General features: G+C 39.6%; 1 protein-coding gene across 2 annotated transcripts; it reads right to left on the bottom strand.

Annotated features, from left to right (window-relative positions):
* Window positions 1–616: 616 nt before the first annotated feature.
* On the bottom strand, window positions 617–10,107 carry ccr6 (C-C motif chemokine receptor 6). 2 transcript variants are annotated; one of them, XM_008124781.3, is made up of 3 exons: window positions 9,770–10,107; window positions 8,156–8,231; window positions 617–3,169 (listed from the first exon to the last, which is right to left on the bottom strand). In XM_008124781.3, the coding sequence occupies exons 2-3, from the start codon at window positions 8,162–8,164 to the stop codon at window positions 2,126–2,128; spliced, it is 1,053 nt and encodes a 350-aa protein (XP_008122988.1). In that variant the 5' UTR covers window positions 8,165–8,231; window positions 9,770–10,107; the 3' UTR covers window positions 617–2,125. The 2 variants fall into 2 exon arrangements, with proteins under 2 accessions (XP_008122988.1, XP_008122981.1); XM_008124774.3 differs by having other exon boundaries at window positions 9,599–10,107.
* Between the last annotated feature and the right edge of the window lie 1,497 nt (window positions 10,108–11,604).

An 11,604-nucleotide genomic window follows, 5' to 3' on the forward strand; every position in this document is an offset into this window, starting at 1 on the left:
GACCAACTTATCACCTCTAGGGCTTTTCTTCTCCAAGCTGAACTTTGTGGCTTCTACAATGGACATGCCTATGTAAATAAAGTTGGATTATATGGCACTTAATGCTGGTGGCAAGAGGTCTCTGGCTGAGAACTTTGAACACTTCTCCAAAAACTGCAAATCCCAAGAATCCATGGGGTAGAACCATGACAATTAACATGAAAGTTATAGTTGTCTACTGTGAACGGGATCAAGAGCATTCAGAATCTCCTTGAAACAGTAGGACTGTGCTTCTTGATCTCATTATCCTGCTCTAGTTCTCATAAATTTCAAAAGCAGGAGTAAACATTTATTTTCAATAAGGCACAAGCAAAGAGCTACATGTTTTTGTCAGGTCTAAAGATGTTGACCTGTCTCTTTTGTGCAAATATCAAATATTTTTACTAATATTAGACGGGGATACATACATTCCCTATTGCTTTGGAAGAGAACTGAGGCAGAGCCACACATTCTCAATTTCCCTCTTTAGACACACATTTTCTCAGTGCTACCCCTTACCTCACAAATCTGAGATACTAGATCATAACTTGTGAAATAATGACATATAATCATCCAGGCAAAGAGACTGGGACTGTAATTAAAGTGAACTAATATAAGCAATCTTTATTATAACAATAAAATAAAATTCAAAAGAAATATACAAACAATTCATGGTTGTATGTCAATATAACAAAATGCATATATAGATGCTAGATAAGAGTCAGTTCAGCTAGATAACTATATTTCCCACCAACTGTGTGATGACTGCATCGAGCCCAATATGTTAGAGCAGAAAAAGCCACCCTTGAAAGAGGCTTAGTATAGAAACAGAAGGTTGGGGAAAGGGAAAATTGGTAATGGAAGATAAGAAGACCTGTATTACAAAGGTTGCATAGAGAAAGGAAAAACCCTTTTTGGAAAGAGGTGCAGGAAGGAAGTAAAGAGAAGAGAGGGAGAGGAAGCTGACATAAAATCTTCAACACAGCAGTTTAACATGTTTCACTAATGTTTTCATTCAAAACAAACAGCATGCATATGTTAAACGAAACACCCAGGTCATGTAAGCCTTGCATAAATAAACAAAGATATTTTGAACCTTTTAGAGACCATTTAAAGACTTACTTCAAAAGGCATCCAAGAATTATTTTTTCTGTTTAGTATTTTTTGCATGATATCCAATTGGTGGGCAGACTTACCTTGTAAAATATCTAGGTCTCAATCAGCTAAATAAAACTATCGCTAGACAGAGAATGAGGATGAAAACAGAGTTGGGCAGGTATTTTCAAAAAGTTTTATAAAAAGGAACTTCTTTGTTAACTAATGTATGCCTGCACATCTTTTAAGGCCAGTGAGAAGTGACAGCTGAGTGAGGCAATGTGAAGAGGGGTGGAAGGCTATATGGGGATTTGAAAGGCTCCCTGTACTTCTCTTCTCAGTCAGCCTTTCAAATCAATGGGTTCTGTGTCCTTGTATTCAACCAATCACAACTCAATAGTATTTTTAAAAATTCCAAAAAAGTAGTTCTTGATTTTGCTATGCACCAAATAGTATGCTTATGTAGAGGCATACCCTGTTGTCATCTCCTGCTATTTCACAGATCCCCAGGCTTTCTTCAGCAGCATTTTGTAAAGATTACAGCTCGGCATATCCACAGATTCTGTATCTGTGGATTATCCATCCATGGCTGAGATATGCCCAAAAAAATCTCAAAAGCAAGCCTTGATTTTGCCATTTGATATAATGAATGACATTTTAATACTCCATTGTATAGAATGGGACAAGTATCCACAAATTTTAGTATCCACAGCAAGAGCTGGAACAAGACACTTTATTGTCTTAATTGAATTGGTTCCTCTTTCCAGAGCAGTAGCAGCTTAGTCCAGAGAGAGAATACATTTATTTAGAAGAAATGCTCCCTCGAGTGGTGTGAATGATGTTTTGTCTTAAACCTTGCAGATATCTGGAAATATAGGACTATTGTGAAGCAGAAGAATTTGTGGTAGAAATTTCTCTAAGCAGCATATAATGTGAATGAAAAACAGAAGATCAGCCTCTCTATTTAGAATATAGATAGCAATGATAGTATACATACAGCAGCTTCTCTTGGCTAATCATAAACTTCACTGGTCTGCCTTGAATGGGCAGTATCTGAACTTGGCCTTGAACCATGAGTGTTTCTACAATTCTTGTATCTCACACAGCACAGGCCAGCCATTACTTTCACAAAGTAATTTCTAAATTTAACCCCAATAAATGCATATAGCACAGGGTTCATACAACAATGGAGAAAGGCAAAAGTTTCTGTTATGTATTTTGCATAGGCCATTTGCTTTTCACTCTGGCAGGTTTTATCCAATGTCTTCATCGTTGCAGCGGTCACAAGGAGAACCATGTTATAGGGAACTTGGCATATTAGGAAAACGATCACAATTGAGACTACTACACGAATGGCTTTGCTTCTTTTTGAATTGTGAGCCTGCACTAGCTTTTTGACAATGAAGGTATAACAAAAAACCATAAATAGCATGGGGATGAAAAACCCAAAGAAAAGCTGGATGTTGATTATCAACAATTTCAATGTAACATCAAATTCTGTGCTGGATTTATGTTCGCAAATGTCATTTGACACATTGGTTGATTGGTAGCTTCCACTAAATATGAAAGTAGGACAGGAGATTAAAATGGATGCTACCCACACAGTCAAACAGATCACTTTCCTGTAGGCTAGAGTCCTTGATCGGAACTTAAATGATCTGGTCGCTTGCACAATGGAAATGTATCGGTCCATGCTTATACAAGCCAAGAGCAACATGCCGCAAACAAAGTTAAGTGCATAGATACCTTTGATGAGCTTGCACATGAAATCACCAAAGATCCACCTGTTTAGAGCATAGTTTACTGCCCAGAAAGGAAGAGTAAGAACAAACAGTATGTCTACAATTGCCATATTGCATAGATATAAGTCAGTCATAGATTCAGTCTTCTTGTATAAAGCAAATGTCATCACTACAAATATATTACCCACAAGGCCAAACATGCATATCAGTGAGTAGGCAACAGGAAGTAATGTTTTTGTGAAGTTTCTGACTTCATTCTTGTCACATGGTGTTAAAATATCCATATAGGAATAATCCAAAATTGTAGTTTCTTCCTGAAAATGACAATGAAACAATGAAGGTTTGTCAAAGAAGTTCAATAAGTTCTGTTCAAAATTTGTAGAAGTACATAGACTGAGTGAAAAAAGAGTTCATTCACAGGACCATTCCCTTCCAACCTCAAGACAAAATCCCTCTCGTTTTGAAGAAAGGCTTTGGGTGTAACACATGGGGAGGTGTGGTTACAATGGAATAGAATAGCCGCTGAAGAACAGACAGGGGTAGCTTGAGGGAGATTTTTGCTCTCTGGAGAATATGGCAACATTGAGATTGGACCTTGGTATTTGGTAGGAGCTGTTACTGTACCAATCAGGGAAATGGAGTCTAAATGGTGTAGCAGTTCACTGAGGGAAACTTCCCAGGGACTAGCCATGTAATTTTAAATGCCAGACAGAGAAGAGGGTTTGAAAATCTTGGGAGTTTTTGGATTCTGGCTTCATTGTGGGCAGCTGTGCCCACAATGTGATGACATCCTCAATAAGGACATGACCTTTGGTACAAGGAGTCTCCCTCAACCTCCCCTTCTAAAGAGGGGAAGAAACCATTCCCTGTGTCCTGGATGCACCCTGTGTCACAATGGATGACAAGCCACAAGCTCTAGATATCCTATGGAATATAAGTTTCTGCTGGGGAAATGCTTCAATTCAAAGTTGTTGGAATAGCACTCTCATACTAAACTCATCACTTTGAATGTCTTAGTATCGGGGTCATGATTTTGGATTCAACACTAGCTTCATCATCAGATATTGAACTGGTGAGCAGACTTTGGTTGTCATAGCACTAGTTATTTATGTTGTTTCATCATTTTGCTACCAGAGATGGGGAGAGATGCTTATGGGAACTTCTTTGTATTTCCTATAATTTCTGGCACTATTCACCTTGATTCACGTGGTGGCTGGTGGGTGTCATCTCTTGGTGTGCATCAGGAAGCAAATTACCTTAGATCAGCACTGTTTTTCCCCCATTCAATATATGTACTGAAGACAGTTTGACTAGACAGATTATTCATTGTTTTGACAGGTTGATCATCCCTTATCCAAAGCTGAAATAGGGCAAACTCCAAAATTGTCCACATGGGTGTCTGAGATAACAACACCTTTGCTTCAATATAGAAAATGTAAACAATGGTTCAATGTAGAGAACTGTAATTTCATGTGTAGAATTATTACAAATATTGTGTACAAAATTACCCTCGGGATTATGTCTACAAGCAGTCCCCAGAATACGAAGAATAGGTTCTGTAAATTTGTTATTTAGTTGAATTTGTATGTAAGTTGGAACAGGTACTCTTTTAAGTGTAACTCCAGTCAATTTTTTACAAAGTTTTGAATTGCACAAGAGAACACTCCTATAACATTTGTTTTCCTGTCTGTGCCCCCATGTTCAGAGGATTTCACCTCATTTTCTGTCCCTGTGACAATTGGATTTGGAAAATATTGCCTTGCACTGGCAACAAAGATTGGTGATAATAAAGTTGCATTGAAGATAGCTTTTTCTCATGATAGCTCTTACAGGGGTGACTTTCCCTTCCTAGTAGTAGATTTCCTCTCACTTCCTTTGTCTCATCCCCATTTGTAACTAGGAATCGTATATCAGTCAGATGTTTGTAACTCAGTGACTGCTTAGATAAGATGTAAATTAATCATAAATGAATTTCATGTTTAGATTTGTGCCCCTTCTCCAAGATATCTCATTATGTTTATACATTCAAATATGGGTGTTTGAATGTTTTCCCTCCCCCAAAATCTAAGGACCTCATCAGATGGGCAGGGTAAAAGTAGGGGACAGCGGAAGGGACTGTCAGGCTCTGTGTCCTCCCAACATGGTTCGTCTTCTGTCTTCCCATGTTGTTTCCCCCTTCAGATCCATTTTTCCCCCGCTACCTCTTTGCCTCCTTCAGTGAGGAGTTGGGTAATACCAGATTCCTCCATAGGCACTCTGGGCTCTGTTTCTCTCTGCTCCTTAAATGGAGCCCTATTGAATCCTGCCAGAAGTTGCCCAGTGTCATGTGATGGGACTCCATTCTGGCAGTGGAAAGAAGTGGGGAGAAGACGCTCCTTTCTCTGCCTCTGATGAGGTCCTAAAACACTTTCATGTAAAGGATACTCATCCTGAATGTATCTGACAGACTTGTCTGACACTCGGAAAACCACTGCACTACAGATTTGACAGTGACAACGTGAGGTTCCTTCCTCTCAGTGACCTATTTCTTCTTGTTGCTAGAGGAGAGCAGGGTTCCTCTGTCTTTCTTACTTGAAACACAAACACACATATACCTACTCAAGAGGAGGAGTAGAATAGGTAGGAAACAACAGAGTGTGAAAATATACTGATCTTTTAAAATAAGGATTTTTTTACTTGGGAGCCACCATGCCCTTATGTTGCCCCTCCTCTAAGTCCACAGCCCTCCACAGAATGCTTGGGTGCTGACCAGTATGGAAAAATACCAAGCAGACTTAGGAGAGAAACAATTAGTTTATATCTTAACTCCTTTGTCACACACTAAATTTGCATTCTCCCTCTATGACAATGGCCATTGCCTTGCCTTTCGCCTTTATGTGTTTTATGTAGTTTTAACAGGTTTTTAAATGTATTTATTGGTTCTATGTATTTTAATAGGTCCTATATTTAATTCTGTTTTAATGTTTGAGTGCTTTTGGTTTTAATTTACATACTGTATTTTAACATTTGCTGCTTTGAGTCTCCTTTGAAAGAGAAGAAGTGGGATATAAGTACTACTGCTACTATTTCTACTGCTGCTACTACTAATTGCTCAGTCCTTCAAATTTTGTATCATCTGATCTTGAAGAAAAGATCTAGGAAACTTAAATCTCTACCATATTTATAAACATTTAAGGATTAAAATGTTACTCAGCCTTGAATTTTGTCTCTCTTGTACTTTCTTCTTAACTATCATAGTGCGGTTTTAAAAAATCAATATATAAGTATACTATTGTGTATGATTTGTTTCATTGACTTCCTAATAATTCTATCCTTTGTTGTTCCACACTGGCAAATAAGCATCAAGTGAGCATATTTAACAAATAAAGCATTTTTGGAATCAACAAAATGGCTTTGAGTAAACCTACAATCAGAAAGGAACTATTTTGTAAAAGAAGCCAGCAGAGTTTGAAACAAAGGGGAAGGCTGAAACATAATAGTGGGCCAGACAAGGAAAACCACAGGATGCTGATGTTGAATCCAAGTTCCCAGTTCCTTTTTTGTTTGAAATCCTCACATACAGCTTAGGACCAGATCAGTGTTTATTCCACTTTGTAGAGCAAAAGTGGGCCAAGTGTAGTCTGTAGATACACATGGTTCCAAAGGCTTTTTATGAAGTCCATGTTTGCACAAAATGTCTAAAAGCCCAAAATATTTTTAATGCAGACACCTCTTCCTAAAAAGATTCCTAGTTGCTTCTCCTTGAAATGCATTCACCAAAACAGCTAAAAAAAATTAGCTCCAAAAACTAGAAGCCTAATGAAAAGTAGTCTTCTGAACACTTCTGGGTGGTTTTTTGTTTGTTTGTTTGTTTGTTTATATCCTGCAGTTATTCAAGGCTTTCTGGGAAGCATGCCTATTTACTTCTTTAAAACTATATATTGAACCTATAACTCACTTTTTAAACTCAGATTTAGATGACCTTAAACAAGTCACATTCTTGCTGATTTGAAGAAAAATGGGCTTCCAAGGCAAAATGGGGAAACCCTGTCTTCTGGTAGTGTTGCCAGGTTTTCAAAATAGAATCAAGGACAGTCAGAATTCATGACATGCAGAGTTGGGAGACAAGAAGTAGCTATTAATAAGATTGTGGTCTAATTAAAGTCCAAATGAAAATACCAAAGTACCAATTTCAATTAACTTAGCCATATATAAAATTAACATATGGTCTAAATTTATAAATAGAATCGTAAGAGTTGGAAGAGACCTCATGGGCCATCCCGTCCAACCCCCTGCCAAGAAGCAGGGAATCGCATTCAAAGCACCCCCAACAGATGGCCATCCAGCCTCTGCTTAAAAGCCTCCAAAGAAGGAGCCTCAACCACATGCCAGGGCAGAGAGTTCCACTGCTGAACAGTTTTCACAGTGAGGAAACTCTTCCTAATGTTAAGGTGGAATCTCCTTTCCTATAGTTTGAAGCCACTGTTCTGCGTCCTAGCCTCCAGGGCAGCAGAAAACAAGCTTGCTCCCTTCTCCCTATGACTTCCCTTTACATATTTATACATGGCTATCATGACCCCTCTCAGCTTTCTCTTCTGCAGGCTAAACATGGCCAGCTCTTTCAGTTGCTCCTTCTCTGGACACCTTCCAGCTTGTCAACATCTCCTTTCAATTGTGGTGCCTAGAAATGGACACTATGTGGTCTGACCAAGGCGGAATAGAGGGGTAGCATGACTTCCCTGGATCTAGACACTATACTCCTATTTATGCAGGCCAAAATCCCATTGGCTTTTTCAGCCACCACTAAAAAATGACAGCATACACACATTTGTATCATTATGGAGACTCCACACTTCAAAATACTAGATTATTTTCCTACCTTTCAGTTTTCCAGCCTTAATAGCGAGCATCCTTTACAATAAAGAATTTTGGAAACCCTATATTCCTAGTACAATACTTAATCCCTAACACCATGCTGGTTGAATAAATTCCATTCATAACACTGTAGCTTCAAAGGAAAGGAAAAATCTGTTTGGAAACAGTTCTCTTTTCTCTCTTCAATTGGTTTTAAAATAATGGCATTGCTTCCTTCTTGGTCATTTCTGTTAAAGGATCAGTGGTGGTGTTAAGGTTAGTTGATTGATAAATTGTCTGGATTTTAGTCTAAACATTAAAAGAGCTATACAAGGTGCTGAATCTATTTTATGGCCAGGAGTTCTTCACTTTGAATAAATTCTCCAAAATACATAAGAGATTAAACACTCTACTAAAATGCAAGCTGTCAGCTGCCACTGCGATATGTTCAGCAATCAAGAACTTACTCCAGTCATTATAATCTTCTCACTTTCTTTCTTTGACCAGGAAAGAATATTGCAAATTCAGCGGACTAAACAGGCTCTGTAAAGGAAAGCAGATTATCAAAAGAACATATAGGATTCTATGTGTCTGAATATGGTTTATGGAGAAACTAATCAAAATCTAACAAACATTATCCAAGTCTTGTACTGTATTAGAGACTGCCAATTCCTATTTGGCATACTTCTAGTAAACTGTAAGCCACTTCATCAGATACATTAGCAAATAATGTATCTGAGCTAATGAATAACATTAGAGTCTGAACGAAGAAATCCAAATCTTAAGAGACATTTGTGTTTAAACTTTAGTACAGTTTTTCCAGAAACAGGAAAAAAATCATAGCCAGAAACCCATTCATAACACGGGTGGGGTGGGGGGATCTTTGCATTTTCTGGAGGCTGTCTACAGCGAGAATGGGTCCTGGCATATAGCTGTGGAGGAAGCAAAATGAAGACCTTGTCATCAAGCAAGGATTTTGTCCCTCCAAATGAAATCTTCCTTCAGTCTGCACATTCCCCAGCATTGCAGAAATGTAAAACTGTAGTCAAGAACTTAAATGTATTGTTTAGTCATTTAAAGAAAGAAGGCGAGCAAACTTCCAAAGAGAAATGAAAATACAAGGTATGTATGTGTTTGGGTCTCTCTGCAATGCTAAACATTTGAGGAGTGAAGGAAAATATACTTTTGGAGGACAGAATTATTTGTGGGTACTATCCTCATTCCCTCCACACTCACACCCCTTCATCATCTCATGCTGCATTCACAGGTCTTATTCACTCATCATTGGTGAGAGTGGTAGATTTCTGAGTGATTTGCAGTAAAAAATAAAAATAAAAAGCAAGTGTTTCGGAGAATTAATCTAACATCTGCAACAAAGAACTCATCTATCACCATCATCACCTTCCCCTCCAGCACAAAAAAGTAGGTGGCTGGAAATGAACCTTTGGGGAAAGCCAAGACCTGATTTTTGGGTGAAAGGACTTGTGAATTCAGTTCTGGTAATGATCACGATTTGTGGGCTGAGCATACACTCAAAAGATCTTGTTCATCATGGTTCTAGCAAAAAAACAAAGTAAATCCCGTAAGCCTTCTATGGGAAAGGATAATTAGACATTTAATACTCTAGAATTATATTGCTTTGGGATGGTATTGCATATTACTGTATATGAAGTAGGGATGTTTTATAAAATTCAAAGTATCTGCCCACAATATTTTCAGAGGCCAATTTCTATAAAAAAAATTGGCAGAGTAAATGTTAAAGATGGGATAGTAATATAATAATTTGTCAGCAGGATTATAATTTTTACATCAATTAATTTAATTGGTGTCAGAGACAGTATAAAAACAATGTAGTGTGACATTTTCAGTAATAAGATATTTGCAAAATTTTAATCTCAAATGTTACTTACTCATTCAGTCTGTCCTAGTTATGAAAGGTAAGTGCAGCTATGTTCTCCAAGCTCTGACCGTATGTATGAGGTATCTTCTAAAGCAGTGTCTAAAACTGTGTAATTCATGAAGATAAGACTATCACACAGAACGTTATGTTTGTTCCTGTATCTCAGCCTGAGATGACTTACTTTTTTGTGTGTGTGTGGTTATTGTGGCTTTTGAAAATTCACCACGTGTCAGCTCATCAATACCACAAACCAAGGCACAAAAAATCTGCAATGCAAGGAGAGAATGTGTAGTTGAAACTCACATGCACAAAACAACTTTCAGTTACAGCCCATTTTTCTGTCCCCTTTTTGTGCAATTCATTTCTAAATTTTGTGTTATTACTGGTAAAAGGCCATGTCGCACAGAGATTTGAGGTACAACTCGAGACAAAGGGTTTTTTCCTTGCTTGGCCACTGAAATGACCTTGGGCAAATTGTATATTCACAGCCCCAGAAAACCCTGTGATAGGTTCATCTTTGTAGAAGGACAGGTTGCTTACCTGTAACCATGTTTCTTCGAGTGTACTCTGTGAATTCACACTAATGGAGAGGCTGCGCCTGCGCAGGTCCCAACGGAAACTCTTCCCAAGCTGAAGTTTAAATTTTGGCGGTAGCCACGCCCCTCCGTCCCCGGAGGGCATATAAGGCAGCCCTCGGCGTGTCCTCCTCAGTTCCTACGCCGCTAAGGCAACGAGAAAGGAAGAGGGTTTGCCAGAGGGGAAGGAAGGGCGGGCTTGTGTGAATTCACAGAGTACACTCGAAGAAACATGGTTACAGGTAAGCAACCTGTCCTTTTTCTTCGTGTACTCTGTGAATGCACACTAATGGAGACTAGCAAGCTTAGGTCTCGGAGGCGGGCTAAGCAAACCCTGACAACGAGAAACTGTCCAAACATATGTTTATTAGACATGAAAAATATGAAAAACATGAAAAAACCATGGTCCGAGGACCCAATAAAGTATTGCATCAATACACACCAAGTACCGAGAACAGACCGGTAAGGCATGATATAACCCTTGTAAGAGTACATGTGTAGGCAGGAACATCATTCTCCAAGGGAGAAGGTAGTAACCAATAAGGCACAAATTGTCAGAGAACAGTGCAAACATGTACTGAACAGGAGAAAAAACAATGAAGAAAGGCACCTGAGAAGAAGGGGCAGCCACAGAGAAGTCATAAGAGCAGAAGGTTTAGGACAAGCAAGAAGATAAAACTGCTCTAGCAAAGGCTGAGTCCTTCAAAGTCCTTTGGTCTACCCTATAGTGAGACACAAATGTAAGGGGGTTGGACCAGATTGCTGCTTTGCAAATAGAGTCCAGTGGAATGCCCCTTAGGAAGGCAGTCGACGTGGAGAGACCTCTTGTCGAACGCGGGCGAACCGACGGGGGGGGGAGGTCGTTTGGCTAGTTCATAGGCCAGTTCAATGGCCTGGGCAATCCAATGGGACAGTCTCTGTGAAGAAATGGGATTGCCCAGTTTATCCGGAGCATGGGCCACAAAAAGTTTTGGGGTCTTTCGAATGTCCTTAGTACGGTCCCGGTAGAAGAGAAGTGCTCTACGCACATCAAGGAGGTGCAGTCTCCGCTCAAGGGAAGACGAGGGGTCCGGGAAGAAGGCGGGAAGGACAATGTCCTGGTTAAGGTGAAAGGCCGAGACCACCTTGGGGAGGAAGGTGATGTCCGGACGGAGAACGGCGCGGTCGTGATGAAAACGGAGGTAGGGTTCATCAACCCGAAGGGCCGCCAGCTCCGAGGGTCTGCGCGCTGAGGTTATGGCCACCAAGAAGGCAACTTTCCAAGAAAGGAGACGTAGGTCGGTCGAGGCCAAAGGTTCAAAGGGAGAAGCAGTGAGCTGGGAAAGGACAAGCTCGAGGTTCCAGCCCGGGGTAGGAGGTTGGGCCGGTGGGCAGATGTTGTTGTATCCCTTTAAGAAGGTCTTGACGAGGTGATCGGAAAACAATGATGGTCTACCATGCT

The sequence above is a fragment of the Anolis carolinensis genome, chromosome 1, assembly GCF_035594765.1.
Source record: "Anolis carolinensis isolate JA03-04 chromosome 1, rAnoCar3.1.pri, whole genome shotgun sequence".
NCBI lineage: Eukaryota > Metazoa > Chordata > Lepidosauria > Squamata > Dactyloidae > Anolis > Anolis carolinensis.